The 26,007-nt window shown below is 35.1% G+C and overlaps 1 protein-coding gene across 4 annotated transcripts in view; it reads left to right on the plus strand.

Annotated features, from left to right (window-relative positions):
- LOC145673262 (uncharacterized) overlaps positions 1–26,007 on the plus strand; it is a 333,328-nt gene that overhangs the window by 287,170 nt on the left and 20,151 nt on the right. For all 4 annotated transcript variants that reach the window (XM_081742792.1, XM_081742793.1, XM_081742789.1 and 1 more), the window contains 3 exons: positions 14,719–14,869; positions 21,021–21,938; positions 23,913–24,052. In XM_081742792.1, the coding sequence (XP_081598918.1) occupies positions 14,719–14,869; positions 21,021–21,938; positions 23,913–24,052 (1,209 nt within the window). The remainder of the gene's footprint in view (positions 1–14,718; positions 14,870–21,020; positions 21,939–23,912; positions 24,053–26,007) is intronic.

Consider the following 26,007-nt stretch of genomic DNA (forward strand, 5'->3'; position numbering starts at 1 on the left):
CGTATATTGTGAATACTGTAATTCAGTGATAGAACGATTACCTTTGATGAGGAAAGGTTTCTGATTCGATTCCAGATAGTTTGTGGTAAATTGTTTTGGAGTTCTTCTATTTCCTGTCACATTTTCATTCCACCGATTCTACCATTAATATTTCACTTCTTATTAGCCTAAAGAACATTATCCTAGTATGTTAAGGCAGTGGTGATTTCAGATTTCCCCCGCGGGAGGGGTACTTTCAATAACATACTACCCATACGAGGATGAAAGCAGCACGGCAAATATAACGGTAACCCACATTGAGCACGATCGGTAATATGCCTCAGGGGAAATTCCGTGCCTTCTGGAAGGAGGGGAATTTCTCCCCAGGCCATCCCTTAGATTTTCACTGTGTTAAGCTAAACAGTTTTTATTTATTTATTATTTATTTATTTACAAGCAGAATACCAGTTCTTCGCACGGGGAGAATAAGTTTAATTTTGGACAAAGAGAACTAATGGGGGCTGTATTTGAATTTAAACGGCATCGCAAGTGTCACTGTTCGCCTCAGCGACTCCGAAAACTATGGATTCGAACTAATATCGGTCATGTTCAATCATTTTTATATATTTCTTTTTCTCTCTCCTCCAAGTGACTGGACTGAATTTGGATTTAAACGGCATCGGAAGTGTCACTGTTTATCTCATTGACACTGAAAACTCTAGATTCGATACTTTTAATAACGGATATTTTCGATCATTTTTAAACATTTCCCCCTCCCCAAAGTTGCACCGTCAAAGTGAAATGACAAAATATATCCCAGACCTGAACCTCAACTATGTGGCAAATTTGATCGAGATCGGTCTCTTGGTTCAAGAGTTATTAAGGTTTATTTTAATATATGTCCTTTCCTCCCCTTCCCCTACTTTGTACCGTCAAAGTGAAATCATAACATCCCTCCCTTACCCAAACCTGATCTATATTGAAACTGATCGAGATCGATCGGGTGGTTCAAGAGTTATTAAGTCAAAAACACAGTGGCTTTCAGTTTTATATAGTATATATACGTAAGTAGATTGTGAACGACAAGGAACTTTCCGTTAAACCAAGTCGGGATGATTTTCATTTCTTTATTGGACTGGTTCCACTTAATCGAGGCTTAGTTATAAGATTATGAAAATTCGCGGGACCATAGAATTTTCCACTTAGATTTAAGCTTTATAGTCAAACTCTTCTATAATACATACAGTTTTCGTTGCAATATGTACGTATGTGTGTTCCAAAAGTAAACAATAAACAAGTCTGTAAGATAAAGGAATATGATGATGTGATCTTTCGTATATGAATAAAAGAGAATTTAACAAGAGAAAACAAAAGTGCCACATCACTATGAAACATGTCTCCTCTTGTTACATAACGGACATAGACCTCATAAAACAAAAGACGTCACAATCTGTTCTTGCTCTCCAACTTTCTTCAGGGAGAAATTAGGCTGCTATGTGGTAAGCACCTCACACGTGATAAAAAAAAAAAAAAAAAAAAACGACCTAAACATTGTCAGCATTGTTACACACTTTGGTAGTTAATGTTTAACAGTATTAATTATATTAATCAGTAGAAAGACATACTCAAAATTTCATTTAAGTTAAATTACAGATTTATACATACTATTCGCAACTAATTACTTGTAAAACGTGATACAAACATAAAAATGACTACTCTTTCGAACCCAATTATGAAGTCAATTATACGAGTATCTTATGTCACTTCGTGTGTATTATTCTGATTACAGAATTTCGGAAGGACAGAGAATGTAATTTAAAATTTGGTTATACAGGGTGTATGAGAAAGAACAACTTTGAAAACTACTACTGATTTACTTATTTAGCTTACAGACATGGTTTTAGTGTCATTTTGTAGCAAAATACATCAAGTTTTTTTACCTTATACATAAAGAGGTTCAACTTGGCTTCCATTGCTGATGCAGTACACATCCCATCTGAAGTCGATTTCCACACAAAATTCCTTACGAGCAATTCTATCAGTCTTTTAATTCTTGCACCATTTGTAATTTGTATGGTTTGAGATGCAACCGTTTTCTCAACACACGCCAAACTGTCATATTGTGGGATACCCAGCTGTCAAGAAGCACGTCGGGTTGATTTTGTAGGACTGTTCATAAAGTTTTGTCTCACGTCTCACTTGTTCTACAACGTCTCCAGACGTACGAGGACGACCTGAAGATTTGTTGTGTCTCACTGAACATCCAGTCTCAATGAAATACTTATGCCACTGGTAAATAGTAGGCCTACTGGGGAGAATTTTTTTTACCATACTTTATACTAAAATTACGTTGCACAATTGTCGCACACTTAGATTCTTCAAACCAAAACACCAGCTAGCACGCTCAGGATCAGTAAATGTAACCAACTTTGTTGCAACTGCCGATAGCGCTTGCGGTGGCTTATTTCTGAACTAGTATACTATGTGAGTCAAAACTTGATGCATTTTGCTACAAAATAACACCAAAACCATGTCTGTGAATTTTCAAAATTGTAAAGTCCTTTTTGATACACTCTGCATTGTAATTCTTAAGGGTATAACCAATTTACTTTGATTCGTGTCTAAAATTAAAGGGTTTTGCTAATTATATCTTGCTTAATGGTATTTACATTTCGTTGGTTTGTTAGAAAGTTTATGAGTTCCTTTTGGGAAAGGTCCAAGATAGAAAAAAAAAAACTATGTAATTTGAGATTAGTTGATTGTAGTTTAATAAACCTGTTCAGCAATATGGCCATATGAGACGAAACCAATGGTGGCTCTTAAAGAGACTAGTTTTATCAGTACAAATTGAGGGGGAAAACTTACCTCATGCATAATACAGCGTTCAAAAAGTTATCCAATTTTATGAGAGAACATTTATTATTATTATTATTATTATTATTTTGTACATTTTCTACATAAAGTGCTAGAACTGACTGCCGTTTTTCTTCTTGATACAAGTGAACATGACGAATAATGTTATTGAAAACCCTTTTCAATGTTAGCTGTACAAACACAACTATTTCGAATGCTCCGAAAATTGTCTATCAATTTCGGAATACCGTGGGATGATTAATGTAGATGAAGTCTTTGAGTTCTTTCCCGTCTAGCGTTACAAATTTCATGAACCAAGGACAATAATCTTTTCGGGCATCCATGTCTTCAGTCAGTAGTTGCTGCACCGCTCCAAATTTAGCCTATAGAGTACAATTTTCAACACTTGCGCATGGCCATTGGAGAGCCCGGACTGGCTCTAAAATCATCGCGCTGATTTTTTAGGGCTCACAACATATGCATCTCGCACGTCGACAAACTGTTGTCCTGTTAACTTCCTCAACTGCATCTCGGTATGCTCAGCACACTATCTATCTCCTGGAACTTGTCACTTGATGAAGAATTAATTTGCAGCATCTGTTCCGTACTTCTCTGTGTAGGCTCGTGGGTTAAACTATAACTACTGGTGCAGATGTAGTCTATCACAATGAATATACGCTGTTGCAACGTATAGCCAGTGGCTACAGGGGCGAATTTAGGGTTCCGGAAAATCTTATTTAGATATGACGAAAAGTTGGACGAAGGGTAGACTAAGAAACACTGAAGAACTTCAGACACTTACAGAAACAAATGATATCAGAACTTCGTATTTTATAAATTCCTTTCGTAAATATTTGCACACAAAATAGCACACAGAACTTAAATAGAGTTCAAAACAGCTGAATGTCATGAAACCAATTCTGCCAAGCCCCACTACAATATGGCCAAAGTAAAACAATGAAAAGCACTATAGTAAAAGAACAGAGCACTAAAGTAAAAGAACCATCGCAGTAGCAACGTTGCCAGACAGTGCAATATGGTCACCCAAGATAATGCATTCCAGTAAAAATTAGAAGTAGTCGTAATTCGGCTAAAATATGGCCGTGCCTGAATGGTGAGTAATAATAATGATAATAATAATAATAATAATAATAATAATAATAATAATAATAATAATAATAATATACACTATCAGCATGTTAGTTCTTGTTATTTTGTCTTAACCACAAACTTCTTACTTAGAAACATGTGGTCCATATTGGCCCATGTCATACATTCACATACAGTCAAACAATAAAGGCCAATAAAAAATAAAATTTCAGTTTAGAACATCTTATAACGCGTTAATAATAAAACCACAAGACTTGTCATTGGGAGCCACAGCTCTGCAAAAGATATTAATATCGAAATAAGCCTTTTGAATAGCTTTATGGGTCAATTTGACCCATGATATGTATTCATAGGTTAATAGTGTTTATGATACAGGGAATATTAACACTATTTAACTTAATAAAATGTCTTTTATTTAATAATTCAAGTAAGCATAGTAAAAATGTACAAAAATTAAACTGATAAGTGACAGATAAAACAAGTCTACAGCGTGATTCAAAAAACTTTCCTACAGGATTTTTTGACCCGAAATTAACTTATTATATCTTCATATGAAAGTTGTTGGGCTGTTTCCGAGTCAATAAACAATATAGAGAGAAAGTTTAGTTTGTCCTCAGAAATACTTGATCTCAGATACTTTTAACTCTTCTGAGGCAGGGGAAAACTGTGTTCCCCGGTACAGTTTGTGGCTGATGTGCACAAAGTTATTTTAACTCCAAAGTTAGATAAACATTTCGTACGGAATGAAACCTTAGAAATTTTGAATTTTTTGCAGTGATTTCTTTTATGGATGTTCTATTCCTTCCTGCCATGCAGTCCTTTTGAAAGTGAATACAGTCTTCAACGAAATCAAAATCCAAATAATTTATAGATGAGTTTAAGACTTGTAGCATTGTTTCTTGAGGCCTCCTCAGTGTTTGACACGCTGTCAAATACATTTGTCTAAAGGTAGTGTTGAAACTCGTTAAAGCATCTCTTCTGTTCTTGAATTCAGTAATGAATGTATTAATGATAAATGAAAAAAAAAAGTTTATTCAAAGATCATCTCGTCCAGAAAAATTTACCTCTCTATCACTGTCTTCATCATGCTAAACTTTCTTTTTAGGTATATTTTACTGTCCTTTTCATACACAATAGTTTCTGTTAAATCCATTTCGAGTCTTTCAAAGGTCTCAAGGTTGTTTCTCTTTTCATTGAAAGATTTTTAAAGTTACCCATGCAGATAACATCACCAAAACATCTGTAGATCCACTTTGAGTAGCTTAACTTGTTTTTGAATCCCGTAAAACTTAATACTCCAGAAACCACCATAAACGCTGTTTCAAATCGCTGAAGTCGATATTTTTTTTACCCTTCTTTCATCAAGCATTCCCATATTTAATTAAGTTTTCTGTAAAAGACATATACGTTGTGCAGCAGCATGAAGGAGTTCTAACAACACTTAACGAATATGCCGCACATGGTATGAATCGAGCAAAAAGAGTTCTGTACGCCACTTTAGCCTGAAGGCCATTAGATATTCTCACCATGTTCGAAGCATTATTGTAGGACTACCCTCTACAATCACTAATATTTATTTCCAGTTCATCAAGCTAATGTGTAATGTTTTGAAACATTTGTTCCGGTTTGTGTCCAGCTGATGCTATAAAAGTAAGAAAACATTCATAAGGCACACCATCTTTTAGAACATATCCAACACTTAGGACTAATGGTTTGCGTGTTACACATTGGGGGTCGAGTCAACGATCGAAGAAAAAAAAAATTGGATTGCTCTAATTCTTGACAAATTGAGTTTCTTACTTTTTAAGCAATTAAATCAATTATTTTGTTATATGTTGAAGAGGAAAGGTAAATTGTAGTGCCACTACCACACTCACCGTATTTGTTAATGTTGCTTCAGAAAGAGTTGAATTCAGATATTTATTCCAATCCTCTTAAGAAAGTTTCAATTTCTGTTTGAACCCAAAATTTCGTTGTCACTACATAAGAGCGAGCCCCCTTGATGTTAAGTCGCAAGACAGCCGCAACAATTTGTGTTAACCTTCCTGGACTCTCCTTTGTTTCATCCCCTTAGTCCCACGTTCTAGACAAATCTTGCTTGGAATCCCTAAAATCCAGATTTGATAAAAGATATGAAAAACTAGGTAAGAAATTCCGTTCCAAAGATGCTTTATTAGGTTAAGGGTATGGTGTCAAAATATTTTAAAACAAGTGATTATTAGGAATATGTACTGCTGTACCCTGCAAATAATTATTCCAATATTGAAAATGAAAATGAAATGAAATCTTCAAGTTTGACGTCCCACGGTTATGCCAGCTAGGCTAAATGAGACGGTGATAATGATAAATGAGTGAAATGGTGGAATGAAGAAAGTGGGAGGAAACGGGAGAACCCCGAGAAAACCCACGAGCACGGTGTTTATCTATCACAAAGTCCACACGGCGCAAGCTGGGATCGAACCAGGGACCCAAGCACCGGAGGTGAACGCTCTACCACTGACCCACCGCGCCCCCTATTCCAATATTCAAACCGAATATTCGGATAATTTAATAGGAACACAAAAAATTCTTCCAATAATTATTTAAATTAATAATCGCTATTCAAATAATTTTGTGGCCGCGGTGGCTCAGTGCGTGGGGTGACTGGTTCCATTCCAGCTCGCACCAAGTGAACATCGTGGCGGACAAACACCATGTGCACGGGTTTTCACATGGTTCTCCCGTTTCCTCCCACTTTATTCATTCCACCATTCCAACCATTTCTCATCATCACTGTCTCCTTTAACCTAGCGGGCATATCCGTGGGACGTAAAACTGAAAGATTTCCGAAATAATTTCAACAACACTAGTGGATATGCCTCATACGCTTAGGACAAGTACACAGTCAAATTCTCCTACCAGTCAGTCACTGGTGGAAACCAGGGTTGATATGTGTAAAACAAAATGTTTAAAACAAGTGTTTTAAACGTTTTAAACAAATTGTTTTAAACGTGTTTTTTTTCGATGCTGGTAGGACATGTTTAAAACAACTAAAATATCAGATTGAAGAAGCTAATTTAATTTTCTAACAAACAACCCATCCTCCGCAGGATTTGTGCATGGAGTAAATTACAAGCAGAGTTGTATTCTTATTATGACAGCAATTACTGGACGAAATTCTGCACATCAATGTGCGTATAACTAAACCAACAGAAATTCAAGTGAAGTATTTGAACATTTCTTAATTTCCAAGAATAATGGAGGTTAAACACATATACACTATTTTAAGATCCAAATTCACAAATTCAAAACTTGGGTATTTTTTGATCACTATCATTTCCATAATAATGAACAGTTCTCACATCATAAGTTAGAAGAAATACTCTGACAAATACAACTCATAGAAAAGAACAGTGACTAGCCTACAAGGAGCAAATGACATTTTAACTAAACAGTTTTCAAGATACATCTCTATCTGCAACAGGGTAGCTAATAATGATTAGTGTCTTCGGCATAACAACACAATTAACTCTAGACACCCGCCAGGGATTTTAACAAAGCGGTAGACTCTCATGTTCGGGGCTCGTGACCGCAACTGGTTATCACGAGTCATGAGTTATACACCATTGGAAAGCTTATAGACCACAAATTCCAACGAGGTAACACTCGTGAAATTCCCGCCGTATTCGTAGAAAAAGAACAGACATAAAAAAATCATTAAAAATATGAAAATATTGACTTTGCGGGGCCCTGGCAACCCTTGCAGTCACCCTACGCTGACAAAATGATGCTAATGTGTAGGCCACATACTTGTGACAATAATATAAGAAATGGTAGCCATTGCTGCCATTGCGTAATGAATTCGTTTTATGTAGGAAATATTTTTTTAAAAAATATACACAGAAAAACATTCATTGAATTAGACATTTTCTCCCCCCCCCCACTATAGTACCACGTCCATATGCAAATCATTTTTGCTGCACATATCATGTATACGAACAAGAATTATGCTTCTAGATCACTTCAGTGAAATATATCTTGTGTTATATGGGATCGTCCCGAAAATAAATGTAAATTAACCAAATTTGACTCCCTGTCCCTCTGTAAATAAGTACACATACAGGTTACTATCATGTATGGAACTACTTCATTCTTCACATACCAATTTTTAGGAATGTACCACAAAGGGGGGAGAAATACCCGCCAAACCTGATGAAAAGAATTTGATGAAAAATTAAAAAAAAAACTTCATCCTCCCTCTCTCGGCCGTACATATGTACCCCCTATATACATAAAATGCAACTGACGGAAAGCTTCGTCCCTCAAAAATACTTTGGTACCAAATCATCTTTCTAGCTTAATTAAGGACTGAGCTATTGATGTTTGTTGTAAAAAGAAATGTAATTTACGTCAAAAAAACTCCAAAAATTGGCTAACTTTGCCCCATACAAGCAAGAAGTCCAAATACACGATATGTGGTGGCCTACTTCATTGCTTCACGTAACAATTTTTATGAATCTATCTCCCAAGAGGGAGAATGGCCCCCAAAAAACTGTTGAAAAAAAAACACGATATTTACCCTCCTTCCACATACATAAAATGCACATCAGCAAAGTTGCATCTTTCAGGAATAAATTGGTAGCAAAACCATCTTCCAGCCTTAATTTGAGGTTTAAGACTGAGCCATTGAGGTTTAAAGCCCTGATAGAACGTAACACAAAGAAACTAAACTACATATTCTGTGAACAGAGATCGGGAAATTCCCGATTTCTTTCTCCGAATTTGAACGTTTGGGTGGATCGAGATTAGGGAAGTTCCCGAAATTTGATCTAGCGGTTGAATATAGATGGCAAGCAATACCTAAGAGTGTAAAAATGTAATATATATGCCTATTTAGATTATTGTTTTAAACAAAATAAACATTTTAAACATGTTTTTTTTGTTTAAAACAAAGTACTTTGTTTTAAACGTTAAAAACGTTTTAAACAAAAAAATGTTTTAAACATAAAAAACGTTCTTTTTGTTTTTTAAAAAAATCATGTTTTTTTTTTTTCAACCCTGGTTGAAACGATCTCCAGTGAACTTAATACTAAACTTCAGAATTAGATTTCTTGGTATTTCTAGGTCACGCTAATCTCATCGTTTGGGGATACATTGACTTAGTGGCTTTCGATTGATTCGAATCGATTGCAAGCCATAAAGGTTTGTCATAGAAGAAACTGTGTTCTTAGTTTTTTAGTTTCCTCCTATATTGTTACCATACTAACGCTTTTATTTAATTTACTTTCAATAATCAGCCATCCCATTCTCGTATCACCGTGGTAATTTCAATAAGAAAGCATTTTTAACGTGTGACACAGTTAGCATACATTTACTTAAGTATGACAGTTGCTTCAGTATACATCAATTCAAGAGGTAAATTACGATGATTTGATAAATTTTTCTGTCATCTGTCTTAACAGTAAACCTGTTCAATAGAATGATCCAGCTAGTAATGCGCACTGGCCTAGTAATATTCACACGCAATATGTTTTTTCCATTGAATTTCGTGATGTTATTCCAATGAAGGAGCAAAACGAATATAAAGTGTTTCATGTAGTGATTTAATTTGTTGTCTCATAAGGCAATTTAGAGTGTAGAATAACAATGGTTGTATTAGAATTTTCGAAATTATATCTAGGTCTATTTGAAATTCTTTGAAGTTTGGAAAAGTATTTTTTTATTATTATTATTTCACAACATTTTGATCATATTTTAAAAGATAAGTGGATTATATATATTTTGTTTACTATTCTAAAAGTTTCAATATATTGTAAAAATTCTTCGCAATATTAAGCAATGTAAACATGTTTGTGACGTTAGGTCGGACGCTGATTTCTGTAAAGTTAATTTTTCACATGAATTAATAAGCCCCTAGTACCCATAACTAGTCAAAGTGAAAATATTGCTAACGAGACTTAGAAAAAAACTAACAGAAGCACGAATATTATGATCCTTGTTAGCCTGCGAAGTATGAAGAAAATTACTCAACTCGTTGCAGTAAACAACTGGTTCTACCTCGCAAACTGAAATCGGTCGTTGTTCTGAGCCCATACAGCACGAACGGAATGAGATTCGAGGCTCGGTTCTTGTTCTGGGTCCATACAGCACATACTGAACAAAATTCAAGCTTCGGTCGTTGTTCTGAGCCCATACAGCACGAACTGAATGAGATTCAACCCCGGTCGTTGTTTTGAGCCCTTACAGCACAAACGGAACGAGATGCAAGCCCCGGTCGTTGTTCTGAGCCCATACAGCACAAACTGAACGAGATTCAAAGCTCGATTGCTGTTCTAATCCCACAACACAAACTGAAGCCCTGTCGTTCTGAGCCCATACCCACAAACTGAACGAGATGCAAGCCCCGGTCGTTGTTCTGAGCCCATACAGCACGAACGGAATGAGATTCAAGGCTCGGTTCTTGTTCTGGGTCCATACAGCACAAACTGAACAAAATTCAAGCTTCGGTCGTTGTTCTGAGCCCATACAGCACGAACTGAATGAGATTCAACCCCGGTCGTTGTTTTGAGCCCTTACAGCACAAACGGAACGAGATGCAAGCCCCGGTCGTTGTTCTGAGCCCATACAGCACAAACTGAACGAGATTCAAAGCTCGATTGCTGTTCTAATCCCACAACACAAACTGAAGCCCTGTCGTTCTGAGCCCATACCCACAAACTGAACGAGATTCAAGCCCCAGTCGTTATTCTGAGCCCACGTTTACAGTAGGTTCCGTCCTGCATAAACTCTGTGTTGAATAAGGTCGCAGAACCAAAATCCTCAAACTCAAGCGCTCCATAAATAGGATAGGGATTCCCACATATAGCTTACACACACATTGAATAAACTGAGCCTTACGTTCCTTTCAATTAAATCATCCTAGTAAATTCTTCATACTGCAATATTCTAAGTATTTTGTCAATAATGGAGATCTCTAATGTCCTACTGATCGCGTTTATCCATATAATTATAGCATGTAAATATCACAGATTAAGAGAACAACATATCTCAAGAAATTAAATGACATAATGACACAAATTGTGAATAAATATCATTATTAAAGATGCCCGACAATACACAAACATATAAGAACAAAGAAAACATGTAACACGTATTTATCTACTTTATGCTTTAGTATGATATTCTAATTTTAAACTTGTTAACCAAAAGCATTTTTCAGTGTTCTCGTATTTACTGTCTAGCTTTTTAAACTAAATTTCTTGTCTGCAAAGACAAATTACTGTAAAATGATTGTGTGTGTATATAAAGAACAAAGGAACGCCAGATGTGATCTTAATTTCAAGTACACTTCTGAAACATGAAGGGTTTACTCAACAACTGACATTAAAGAAGCTTCAGATAATAGCCTAGTTTGTTTGTAGATATGTATGTTGGAAATCCGTCTTCAGCGCCAGGCCTGTATGAGATGTGGAACAATAGCTTAGCATGAAATCTAAAAGCACGTACCTCTTACGGGGAATCGAATCCGTGTTTCATAACAATTAAGAAAACCAAACCAAATCCTTGGCGTAGCAGCCCTTTTTGGTCCTTAGCCGCTCCAACACCATCTGTTAGCGACCAGCTGAACCACTTTCAGCCTAGCGACTAACATGTGATCAGTGCCCTGCGTCTCAGGAGCTTTCTTAACCTAGTGGCCGTCACGTCTTTTATTGATGTGACTCCTCGGTTTGCCTCATGACCCTGGTTGAATGCCGAAAATTGGAAATCACCAGCCGGGAATCGAACCCGGGACCACGTGGACGTGAATTCTAACCACTAGACTACGTTGTACCCTCCTTCCATAACAATTGCGGAGACTATTAAAACCATAACGGAGCAGATAGTAAGCCCAATAGCAGAAAACGGTTGGCTAGCCAACTGCCAACGTTAGCCTACGTTGTAATTCGATGTCTTCAAACTCAGTTGCTAATGGGTAAGATCTGCGAAAAAAGTACAATTGCGGATGAGAGTGCAAAATCAAAGACTGTTGGATAAATGACGGCAAATTGTTGCTGGGCCAACAAACACTTTAAACTATGTTGGTCCACTTTATTTTTCAATTTTATTCTTCCAATTACCAATTTCCAACCATACCAAGCATTAGCCTACGTTGAGTCTACCAAGTGTACTGCTAGGATGACTACGAAGATAGCCTAAATAGGCTGTTTATCGTGACATAGCCAATTTAACGATAAAATATATTTACGGATTGAATAATTAAACGCATTATTATTATTATTATTATTATTATTATTATTATTATTATTATTATTATTATTATCATTATTATTATTATTATTATTATTATTATTATTATCGGAGTTATTCAGCCATTACTGTCAATTCCTTGCCCCAAATTGATAAGTTTACATGCACCACGGTCAACAGATAACCCCTTTTGTCTTGTAATAGAACCAGTGGCGGTTCTTGACGGCGACTTCTTTCACGAGCCATCATTGCCAAGAGTTATACTCTGTGTGAATACCAACCCAGAGTAGAGTCTAACTTGACACTATAAAAGGTTAGAATGCTATATATTAGGAGAATATGAGTTGATATGTACCTTTAAGTGACTACCTCTATAATGAAAACAAACTTCTTGTATGCATTGCCCAATTGAGGAGTGTATTTCCAAAACATGCTAAATCCAAAAATGTCCGATTTTGAATTGAGTATGGAAGAGTATACTTTGGAAACTCTTTCGTTAAATTTTGTAATTATTTTATTTATTTATTATTTGTCAAAACGCATTATTTTCTGTGGTAAATTCTGTTTGAAATATCACCTGCCATAGTATTTCAATGTAAGAAGCCATAGGTTTTCGCCATTTCTGAAGAATTCTACCAAATGGATTTAGCATGTTTTGGAAATATACACCTCAATTCTCAACCTTCTATGTTACACGCGAAGTCACTGATACAGTATTCACTTTTTATGTGATGGATCCCTGGTTTGGTCTTAGGCCTTTCAGTGTGTACTGGACATCATGTCCGTGGATTGTCTCGAAATTCTCCCACATTTTCACTCCACCAATTATTTCATAATTAAGTTTTCATTTTCATTAAACATTTCTGTTGTTTAACCTAAAGGGCGTATACGTGGGCGTTAAGTTACGTTTTTCATTTCCAGTTTGCCATAATCCTATTTGAATTGAACCATAGGTTAAAGGGAACTGGTCACTCTTATCCGTGCTCTACTGGCTAAGCGATCCCACCTAGCTACTTTGTGGAAAATGTGCTAGAATCTATCTTAGGGCAGAACTCTCAGACACAGATATGAGAGCTTTAATTTTAATACCTCCCATCAATCGTAGTATTTTTCTCTTCTCCCTTTTTCTACTTCCATCTACGTTCTACCATGCCCCTTAGAATACGACCTCTTTTCAGATAATGTCATAATTGCTTACTTTTCTCTTTTCAATTTTCAGTTAACAATAAATGTAATACTTTATTGTAGTAATTTAAAATGTAAATGATTAAGAATCGTCAGTGGCGTATTTACGATTTGGTTTCGGGGGGCTATGCACAATATGTGAACACTTATATTTTTCCTTAGAAATGGTAATAATGATTATTGTTGTACACGGAATTCCGGGGGGGTTTGAGCCCGCCCCCCTAAGTACACCACTGAGAATCGTGTTTTCGTAACTATATATAGAAAGTCTGTCCGGAAAGTAATGTCACCAAGTCTACAAGTATGCAAAAATATTTTTTTTAGTAATAAGGATATTAATGCATGTACATTAAAATTCGTCAAAATATTGTCCTCCTGCATCGATACATCTTTGTCAGCGGGATTTCCAATCTGCGAAGGTATCCTGGAAGTCCTGTTGAGGAGGTGCGTTTAAAATCATTTCACAAGCTGCTTTCATATCATCAATTGTTTTATAATGATGTCCTTTCAGGGAAGATTTCAAATGGGGAAACAAAAATAAGTGTGCGGGAGCCAAGTCGGGACTGTAGGGTGGCTGAGGGAGCATTGTCATGGTAGATTTGGCTAGGAAGCTGGATCGCGACTTGTACAAGAGACGAAACGGATGTTTACGAAATCACCCGTCCTTCACTTCCGAGTGCTCGGAGACAAGTGAGCAAGCACTTGCTTGGTAGTTGACTTACATCACCTTCGATCCCGGCGGATAAGACGCTTCACGATAAAATGTATGACATTACTTTCCGTGCGAACCTTGCGCACGTGTGTGTATGTGTATGTAAGTATAAATAAGCCAATCTAGGTAAGATTACTTTTTAAAGAAGAAAGAGTTTTGAAACTTCTCTGAGGATGCTTTTAAAAAAATGATCGAAGGAAACAACCAATAAGAACCATGACCGCCCGTCGGATGGGGCAATTTACCTCCCCTATATTTTCGAAGGAGAGTTTAGTTCTTTGAAGTACGTCAAAACATGTTATATTTACTTATTCACTACTATAATATTAATATATTTACATTACGTTGTAGCTATGTAATGTGTGTAAATAATGATTGTCTTAAAATAAGCATTATGTGTGTGTGTGTGTGTGTGTGTGTGTGTGTGTGTGCATATACCTAGGTATATTCGCAACTGCATTTCTGTGTCAGTCTTTTGACCCTTGAATAAACCCTGTGGGCGTCCCTGGTAAGGAGCATCCACATTCAGCAGTGAAATAAAACCATATTATAATTTCCTTTAAAAAAAAAACTGTACAATGAAAGTTTATTATCTATTATCATTCTTTCTTTATTGATTTCTATTTAAAACACTTACATTTGTTTTGTTCTAGGTGAAATTACAGATATAAAATTCCTTTGCCTTAATGGCACAGTATTCGATCAAGAAACTCGAGTTTGTGAAAGGGTAGATGAAGTCGATTGTAGCAAAACGGAGAGATTCTACGATCTCAACTTGGAGTTATATGGAGCTCAGGGATACAGGTAAGTTTCTTTTTTTTCTTTTTCTTTTTTATATTAATTTTAGTTGATAGAGAAGTCATTCCTTAATTTAAATTGAGTCAAAACATAAAGTGCGTCGAAAAAGTATGCACACTACGCTCGATTTCACGGACCTTAAACATTAAAATATTTTGTATTGCACATTGTATATAGGCTAGATTTTTTAAATTATAATTATATAGCCTACATTATAATTATATACTTTTTAAAGAAAAGCTTATCGAATTTTGTATTAAGTACTCGCACACAACTAGATGTACAACGTTATTTTGAACATTAATTTGTAGTTTTCTCGTATTTAAGATAATTATCATAGATCTACAGATGGCACTAGAATAAAACTATCTAATACTTCTCAAGTAGTAGTTAATCTTTATTGCTGTATATTACGCTAATGCAACCTATGTGACAATTTTGTAAACTATTTTAAGTCTGTCTCTAACTGACCAAAGAACTGTTGTTCGTCTAGATTACTTGGGTAATAGATTTAGATTACCAACTTGTTAAACCAGACCACAATTCCGTTGAGAGGCTATGGGCTTTTCTATTTGTGAGATTTAAGCTTTACGTTTGTCATTTACACACAACACCCAGTGTTAATATGTATTTTATCAATTTTTGACCCGACAACACTTGAGAGCTCAAGCTGTACGTTTGTAAATATACAACGTAATTTTCCAGGCTTCTGTTAAAGTGAGTCGGGTGAAAATTAGACACCCTAACTAAAATTTCTGAAATTCAGTTCTAGTTTGAGCTTATTTGGACATAAGCTCAAGATGGCCTTGAACGAACAAGTTCACGTATATCAGGCACGTAGCCAAATGGGGGTCTGGTACCCCCCTTCGAAACCAGAAACGAAAAAATTAAGGAAGGATGAAACAAAAAGAAACGAGAACAAGAAGAATCAACGTTAAAAATAAAAAAGCTACAGCAAGCTTTTGATTACTCTTTTTTATGAGGAAATTTGTATTACTTGCAATATACGATGGCGAATAAGCTTGGTATACTGGAAAAGTCACGGAATTTGAAATTTCTAGAAAAGTTACGGAATTCTTAGAATTTCTAGTACTAGTCAGGAAAATTTCAAGCTTGCGAAAGCATAGTGCCGTTCTGAAATTATTTATCATAATTTTTCATCATCACCACTTCTCTGCAGTATGAAACATGTTATTTCAGAAACAGTTTTCTACTGCTCCTTTAACTGTCATTTGGAACAGACAGTAGTTGACAGAATAATAAAAACAAAAAGGTTATGTGGAAAGAAAGTTCTGTTAAAATTTGGTTAAACAGAGAAAGAAACGCAGATGTAAAATATTTAGAAGACATTATTGAGTATTTTGTTGTTGTTGTTGTTGTTATAGTGGATTATGAACTTTTTATAATAGTGAGTAAGGTCATAATGAAAGGTTATTATATTTGAATGAACAGAGGAAGGAACGTAGGTATTGTAAAATCTTTTTCAATATTGTTTTCACTCTTTTACTCGAGATGTCTTCACAGTTTGTTATTAAAATACTTACCAACATATTCTCATTTTATTGTCCTAACAATCCAATATGTTGCCAGTGAAAGAGTTTAGATTGATCGACCTGCTGGTGTGATAACAACAGTGTTTCATGTCACGCTCCCACCCCCTTGCCATTACGAAATCCTGACTAACGAACCAATACATGTTGCTATTAAAATAGTTTAGAATGATCGAGCCCCTGGTGTGATGACCACAATATTTTATGTCACGGACTCCCTCCCCTTCATCCCTTTACGAAATCCTGGCTACATGCCTGCGTGTACGGATCTCACGTTTCGGACTTTTTTTTTTTTTTTTTTTTTTTTTTAAGTGGAAGTCCTTAGCATAAATACAAAAAAGCTCCGTACATACTCATAAACATACTGGAATCATTTTCTTTACTAATATTATAGCGGTGAATGGGTAAAACTATGATCTCACCCAGTGGTCGAAGTGACACGGTATGCGATGGTATGCCATACCGCCTCTGGTTTTTCAGTAATGAAGACATACCGTCTCTGTTTTTTTCAGTGATCAAGACAATATTTAAATAACAGGTATGTTGAGTCAAAATCATAATAAAACATACCGCCTCTACTTTTTTTTTCACTTCGAACACTGATTCTCAGCTTTTCCAACATTACTGCAAATTGAGCATTTGAATTTGCATTGCTGTCATTTATCCTATCTACATTAATCGAAAGAAAGCCACTAGATGGCAGAGCCGTTTGTCTCAAATCACATGTAATTCTTCAAATGCTGCTGCCACCTTGTGACACACATAGAAACTACCACTTCTACTTACGAGTATTATCAAAGATTGAATATTTTCTAGTGAGAAATGTCGAGCTCTCGTCTTCAATGTTTAAAACGACAAATAACGATTGAATGAAGAAATTCCAAAAGAAGCCCTGATGAAAGAAGTATAGAAGCCTCGAACACACTATACTCGATTCCACAGACTCTCGGTCTTTCTTTTACTGGTGTTCTCTTTTCTAAATCCCGTAACCCGCTGACCTTCATGTAGCTTTGGTGCATGAGATTCTGAATTCAGTTTTTGATACGAGGGTGCATTGAATGATTATCCTCCAGCATTTCCCTTAGCCCAGTTGTTCTTAAACTGAGCACTGTTGCTGGCTTCAGAAGCTCAGCTAACACTCGATGTTAGAAATGCAATAAGCCTTAGGTTTTTGATCTGTCTTTGAGGTGAACATTTTTTTTTATTTTTATTTATTTATTTATTTTATTATTATTTTTTTTTTTTTTTTTTTTTACATAATACAAAAGTTTGGGAGCCACAGATGAAGTCGGTATGATATAGGGCAGAGTTGCTATATTGCACTAGTTCTTAAATCGCTCCACTAGTTTCTAAGAAGCCTATTGAATGTAGGTGCCATTTATCATTAATTTCAACTACTCCAAGTACCATCCATTAATTTGATAGTTTGTGGTGCAGTCCGACAGGCTACGTGTGTGATTAAAGAAAACAAGAGTGTATACTCCAAAAAATTATTTAAGGAAGGCAAGTTCCTTATTTTACATTTGAATTACGTACCATGTTTGTGTGTTGTTTAATTGTAGGCGTAAACATATTACCAAGACTCTATATTAGAATGTTAGACAGAGGAAATAGTTTTCTTTAAAATGATCTGGTCGAATAACTGGCACCGGTGCGGGTTGAGGCACTAGAATAATAAATATGCTTTCTCTTTTTGTATTAGTAAAAAGAAGAACGTAAAAAGATCATACTGATAAATAAACAGAAACATACAAGAGCGTATAGTAAATGGACCTGTGAAGATAGGAAGACTGCTTTGAGGTATATTAAGTAACTCTATAGGCTGTGGAATCCGAAGGTTGAATGCCACGTTCACAAACGCTCTCTATTGACTTCTGTCCTTAACCAACTGGATCCAGTTTCTACGTTGTACTTCTATTTCTGCAATATCCATCTTAACAGTCTCCTTCCATCTGCGCTTAGGTCTTCCTAATGGCCTTGTTCCGGTCAGGTTTCCAGTTAAAATTTCGAAAACGCTTCTGCTGTTTTCTATTCTGGCTACATAACGTGTCCACCTGAGCTTCCTAGACTTAATGACCCTAACATTGTTAGATAAATTGTAAAAAAATATGCAGTTATTCGTTATGAACTTTCCGCCATTCCTCATTTCCGTCTCTCTTGGATTTGAACATTCGCCTTAGAAACAGAAGTAAGGAAACGAATTGTAGTAAATATAATTTTGAAAAGTGCTTTTCTGGATCATTTCCGCGGAAGAGTTGGCCAGTAGTAGATCGTGGGTGTATAGCTTTACCAGTAGATGCTAAAACAAGAAAAAATGCAAGTCATTTTGCAGTTTGAAGCTCGTTTACTTGGGTCAACACTAACAAATATAAGAAAATCAGCATACTCGGTTCTCGATGCTAACCTGACTTAAAGAATCCGTTCATATGGATTTTTCGAACGGAACCCAAACATTAGTCTTTGACAGCAGGGAGTGTATGCATGTACAGAACGATAAGATTCAACAAAAGAGAAAGTATAACACTTTTCGACTTTCTTGAAAGAATTGTGGATGACAAGTATTAATGTTTTTCGATTTTTACTATGATTGAGACAGGGTTTCAAATATTCGTAAAGAAATATACTAAATTTGTAGCAGAAAAAGGTACGCATTAGATTGATGTAATTTCCAGTGTAAAACAGACTTGACTGTTGCTGTTGATTGTTGCACAAACGTCAATCGATTCTATCTACTACCAAGTATTATTTTTAAGAAGTAAAGGATAAATTCTTCACTAGCCTATGGTGTTCCTCAAGGAAATTTAGTGAAAATATCAGAATCAAGATAACTAAATGCTGTCTTGCCTGTCGGATGGTTGAACCACTTCTTTTATACATCAGACCTCAACTGAGGAAAAGCTTCTTTTGAATTAACATCACTCACTCCTAAAATTTAAAAACCATAAAGTTGGCGAGAAATAATACATCCTAATGCTTCAACTTCTGGGCCACGCAACGCACTTTGATTTTATAATATTCAAATCATTTCATAGGAGTTACTAGATTCTGCTAGATGCAGGAGTTACCAAATCTCATAGAAATAATATGCCTTCCCTGCGCCAGTATCACGTACCCAAGGGTGCTGATCCTGGGGGGGGGGCCGAGGGGGCCCGGGCCCTCAAAGCCCCTTATACAATATTTGGCATAATTTGAATGCATTTTGTCCTAAAATCCTTATATGTATATATACCGTCTGTATCTGAATGGGCCCTCCCAAATTTACAGAGAAATCGGCACCCTTGCACGTACCTGCTCTAATTGATAAGACCAACCCCCAAGCTGCAGCAACAATAAACGCGTTTGCCGGTTTCAAACCCAGCGGCATATAACCTATTAATAGACATGTTTTTAGTGACAGATATGCAACTTACTTGGTTTTCTTGTCACTGAAGCGTGAATGTACTGTATTTTATTATTTTTAATTATGATACGATAAGGGCTACCGTAGTGCTATTTACCAGACCGTCTAAATGACGCCGTTTGGATAGGTTTCGAATTTATTTGATATTTATACTTTTCACTGGAATAGAATTTCGTCGCAAACAGTAAGCAAAGGCAACACATTGCTCCACATGTCGCAGCACCTTAAGTTCTTTGTCTCCACGGAAAATTCATTTTTCCCAAATCAGTGTGATTTAGGCAACTCTCCCCTAATATTTCAGCAACTCTTGTCTCCCTGCTTACTGGACTTTCATATCCCGTAATCCACTCACCTCCGCTATCAGAATCATTACGCTGTTTGTTTTAACATACGTTTAGACACGATATAAGCAAGCAAGCGACCGTATTTTTTGTATTCATAATTTCTTGACAGACATCCAACCCTATGTTGATTCGTGTTGATTTGTAAACCAGTGATGGAATTAGGTAGAAAATACCTACGAAACGATATCTTTCGTCAGATGTGAGATAAATTTGGCTGAATTTCGACTTTGGGTAAAGTTGTTTACTGGTAGTTTTCTAAAGTAACTCCAGTAAATTCTGAGTTGCGTCAATAACTATCCCAAAACTAATAGTTGGTATATTTTCTTGTAAATTATTCATTGCGGCTTTGGAAAATTCAAGATTGTTAATAAAAGTCCAAAAGATTATATCTGTGTTACAGTTTCGGTTTTATAACATAGCCTTCCTCAGACACATTATGGGAGAAATATCCAATTTTGAAAGCTTATTTACAATTGGATATTTCTCTCATAATGTGTCTGAGGAAGGCTATGTTACATAGAAGAAACTATAACACAGATATATATATAATCTTAAAATATATATACTGCTTTGGTCAGTTGGAGTTTTATTAGTAAAGTTGGTATATCTTTAAAAATTTATGTTATTTTTTTTCTTTTCTCATGCGAAGAACATTTGCTAGTTCTTCGTACATTTTTTTAAATGTATTTAAATTCTTCCATAAATAAAGTTTTCACTTATATTTAAGCCACATTTCTACAGTAAAAAAGTATTTTCGAGGAGATTTCGAGAATTAAATTGGTTTCTCATACTGAATTAATTCACATATTTTTAAGTTAATGGAGGTATTATTGAATATTTATTCATTGTATTTTAAATTGCAGCTTACAAGAAGAAGTGGAAGAATATCCTCCAACAACAACTACTACAACCACCACTACTACCACCACAACAACAACTACTCCCCCACCTCCTCCGCCACCACCACCACCACCAATAAGACCAACCATCCAGCCGCGCCCTCAAATCAAATTTCCATCCAGTCCACCAGCAGTTGCCCTTCTGTCTATTCACAATACTTTTGGCAGCCAACCACCTCAGCAGCCACAGACTCAGAAATACGGCAACCAAGGAAATACTCATACAGTGACCACGCATCATGGAAATCTCAGGATACACGGAAATCTGGATTTCCCAAGTCATCAATATTACAGCAGCAATCATCCTGTAACCCGATTCCATGGAATTGTCACCAGACTTGGTTTGTCACAACATCCTTATTTCAATCACCAAGGTCGTACAGTGTTCAATAGACCGCTTTCTTCAAGCACTTCTACGTCAAGTTCCACATCCACTACTTCTAGCACCACCACAACACAACCTCCGCCAGTTTACTCAGACGACGAGTATTTGGACAACTTTTCTGGGGATTATCCGTTAGATCCTTTCTTCCAGGATGTCCCACGAATCCCATATGGGCAACCCAACCAACCAACTAGTGTCACTGTCACTACCACTAAACACTTCCTGCCTCGACTCAAAAGACAAGTATCTCGATCTCGATCGAGATATCGAAGCAGGGACGAGAGCAGAAGATTGAGTAGTAAAGAAGAAAATTTAATTACTACAACCACTGAGAGGCAGAGAAGTACTGTTGAAGTGCCATCAGCGCCACCGGCGACTTTACCGCCATTACCGGAAACTAATTTCTCTTGTGAGGGAAAAGTACCCGGAGGGTTGTATGCAGACACGGAGACTGACTGCAGACTCTTCCATATCTGTTCACAAGGAAGACATGGAAGGTAAGAATTAAATGTATTATTCAGAGACAAGGAAGCTTTATTATTTTATAAGTAATTAATATACATGTTTTTCTCTTTAATTATAAGACTTTTTATTCTAGAATGACTACACAAAACAAAGTATAATATCTTTTTTTTTACTAATAATAGTAGAAGTTTAAATATAATAAATTTTGAAAAAAAATGGTAGTAACAGGAAAAGAATAAATTAAGAGCAGAGTTTAATTTAAAATAACATACTGTATTTATTCGAATATAAGCGCCCCTTATTTTTTTGCAATATAATGCTAGAATTCGTGAGAGGCACCTATTATCACGTAATACATTTTTGAAGAAAAGGTAGAAATATCGCAAGAATCATTTGCTTACGGTTGTTTTATTGTTCTTTTTAAGCTAAGTATTTTATTTTTGCAGTAAATGTAAACATTACATGTAAGTTCAAGCATACGTTTCACAATAAATACAAGTACAACCTGTAACTCTACCTAAAAGGTATTTGTAACAAGTGACTGGTTTTGGAGCCAATGATAAGCCGTCAGCATTTTAGCTGCTGCTTGAATTATCTGTACTGATCTTATAGAGAATGCTTATGTCCGCATAATAAACGTATCCTCAAAACTGACAGAAGTTTTAGGATAGTATCTATTCTCAAGTAAACACAGTACATTAAATTTCTATCATACGGTTTCAATGAGATTTAAATGCATTCTTTTTCTGTTAGAACAATATTTCAGAAAACTCTCTATATTCAAAAGTTCTTATAGTATATATATATATATATATATATATATTACAATCAGTGTAGTGAGTTTAGAAGGAAAAGAAGAGGATTTTTTTTTTGTTTACAAACTTTTGTGTGTGTGTGTGTGTGTGTGTGTGTGTGTATCAGTGCACAAAAGCTAAGAAGTTATTGGAAAACGATCTTTCCTGCCTATCTCAGATAAAATAGTTACAGCAGTAGATATTAATTCCTCTCTTCTTAGATAAACAAAGATAATAAATAATAAGAAATGAAAAGTAAAAGTTAAAACCTATCACGTAAAATCTATCCATATTCCTAACACTTGAACTTACTTTGGACTAACCAATATTTCAAATCTTTATCTTGTAGGCATGATGAATCTTCACGTGAGGATTAGTGTAACTAATAACAAAGAGTTATAAGATGTAATTATAAGAAAGAAAACCCGAAACTGTGGTTCTTAATTATGTTTATTATTTTAATACAAACTACATTTGTTTGGGTTTAATACAAACTACATTTTAATACAAACATATAAAAGAAAGACACTACTCTATTTTCATTGATAATTCTAAATATTACGCTTAACGCCTACCTACGAATGAACAAACGTCGAAGAAAGAAGAAAGCAAATGTCGAAATATCGTGTTTCGATTAGTACGTGAGCCAGATTTTCATTTCAATGAAACCAAGTATTGATTCAATCCGAAATAATACTTTAGGAAAAGCGTGTATTGCCCAAATATACTGTGTGTTTTGTTGTCCGAGAGTTATGTGGCACAAACATGAATATACAAGATTTGTTCTTTCGCTGCAGGCATATAAATTTGTTAAATAATCTTAACTTTGAAATCATTACATTCTGTAGTGAAATATATTAAGCCCTAAATACCAAACAATTTTGTCTATGAAAAATGTTATCTGTGAAGATTGTCAGTTGTGAAAAATGTTTTAGATCACTTCCAACTCAATACTGTATTTCTAAAGCTGTAATATACAAAATGTGTTTTAATGTTATGATAATTTCATGGTTATATAAATATGTAGATATGCGTTTGTATCAAGTAATGAATCATTAGTATTTGTACTGATTTAACATAAGCTAGTCGAAAATAGCTCGTGTGAAATATATTGTTTACTTATTATACAAACTGTACGTTTCAACTAAATGAATCTATTTTGCATGTTAAAGCATCTTTTTTTTCTTATTTTAATGAGGTCTTTTATTCCAGGATAATTGACAACAAGTTCCTTTGTGGAAATCAAACAAAATTTGATCAGAAGAGTAGGACGTGCCAAGCTGCATATCAAGTCGACTGCTCCAAGGCGCCATCTTTGTATCACCTAAATATATTAACGCATCCGCCACCAGGTAAATCATGCTCTCCTTCCGTCATTTAGGTCTGTACTTACATAAATTCATAATGACTTTATTTTAGTAATACGTAAGAGGCAAAATGAATAATATAAAGCAATTCTAAACGCCTTTTCCCAATTGTTCCTTTCTTTTAATGCTTTACAATTGCTCAGTGGTAGGAAGTTGATATTTGGTTCCTAAGTCGTATCATTGATATTTTATGGTAGTGAATTGGTGTGTGCCGTTCTAACTTTCTTGAGTAAATAAAATTTTACCGAAGCACTTACTAGGTATTAACAATAAGTTATGTTACAGTTTAGGTAGCTTATCATTGCCTTCATCAGACAATACCTGATAAAGGAAGTATGTCTGATATGTTTGTGCCAAATTCCGTTGTTTATTTACAATTATATAAGTATACTTATGTTTATTTTATCTCTATCAATTTATCAATTATTGTGGCACTGTTCGCTTGTATGCCAGCAGATAGGGGTGACAATAATTTTTGCGTAAATTGAGTTGAGCACATATCCCCGAAATCGATTTGTAATTACTTAATAGCAACAATATTACAGTAAATTTCAATAATTAATTAAATTTCAAACGTCGACATTACAAACTTTTAAATTAACAAAAGCTCTGCGTACACAAAACACTCATATATGTGTGAATAACACAAACTACATAAATAAGAAATTTCCTTTTACACTGATTGTTCGCATTAATTCTTCCTTGTACTATTTGACAATTGTTCAGTAGTAGAGAGTTTATTTTTGATTCCTAGGTTGCGTTATCCACATCTTATGCGGGTAAATAATGTATACTTTTCATACTATTTCACACTTCATACCTTGAAAAAGTAATAAAATGTTGATAAATTGCAAACTATATATTCATAACAATTTGGGCAGTGGGTTTATGTGATTTGAATCTTACGTTATTAAACTATAGGTTTACCTCTATATAGGAGGATGCTATATTTCAAATAAACATTTTTATATAAATTCAGTTAGTAGTTGAGTTTGATATTGCATTGGTGGCCATAGTATTTCAAAGATAAGTTTAGATTATTTTCAACGAACTCATTGAACATTCTCTAGTAGACGAACTTATTGCAATGCTAGGAATCAGTTGTCTCAACTCTATCGTTAATACATTCTTCTATTTACAACTCTTTTTTATTTCAAATATGACGCAATTATGTAACGCAGGTTATGTAAAGTGTGAAATGTTACGTACAGTTACATAAAAGTTCCTATATTTCACTGTATGGTAAGTCCATCGGATAATACTCAGTGTAGGCCATGAAATTATCACATAGGTGTGGTAACTATCCTACAATTTTCATTCTCATTAGATGATAGACTCTTTATTATAGTCTTCTTGCTGCGTTTTACAAGATTGGTACACATGATTTGCCGGGTTTCCACAGGTTTCGGTTTTTTTAATTCTATTAGGTTAACAATTTCTAGCAGGAGCTAACAAGAAACTCCACTAAAAAAAAAAAAAAAATAAGATGTAATATTTTCAAATCGACTATTAAAATGTATTTTTACGCCTCTTTCACATAAAGTTTTTTCATTCCTTCTCCAAAAACATTCGGATAAGCTTTGGCTTACCCTAACTATCCTGAAATTTACCAGTAATCACAACATGAGCTACCAACGATATTATTTCTGGGTTTTTAGGTTGAAGTCCACTCTCTCTTGATAAAAATATTTTTTCATATCCCTTTACAATGGATAAAAAAATTATGAATATCCGTGAACACAAATATCCGACTTCCGCAATTTAATTTTACCAGCATTGGTTTGGTATCTTCAATAATATTGGATAAGGAAAGTAATTAGGAAATTAAATGTATAAAATAGAAAGAATACAGAACTCCAGCCAATAAATATTTTTTTTAATGTTAAATTCCGTTTCAATCACCAATACAAATATTTTGATACATTTTTAAGTTATCTAAG

The sequence above is a fragment of the Thermobia domestica genome, chromosome 16, assembly GCF_964235325.1.
Source record: "Thermobia domestica chromosome 16, izTheDome1.hap1.1, whole genome shotgun sequence".
NCBI lineage: Eukaryota > Metazoa > Arthropoda > Insecta > Zygentoma > Lepismatidae > Thermobia > Thermobia domestica.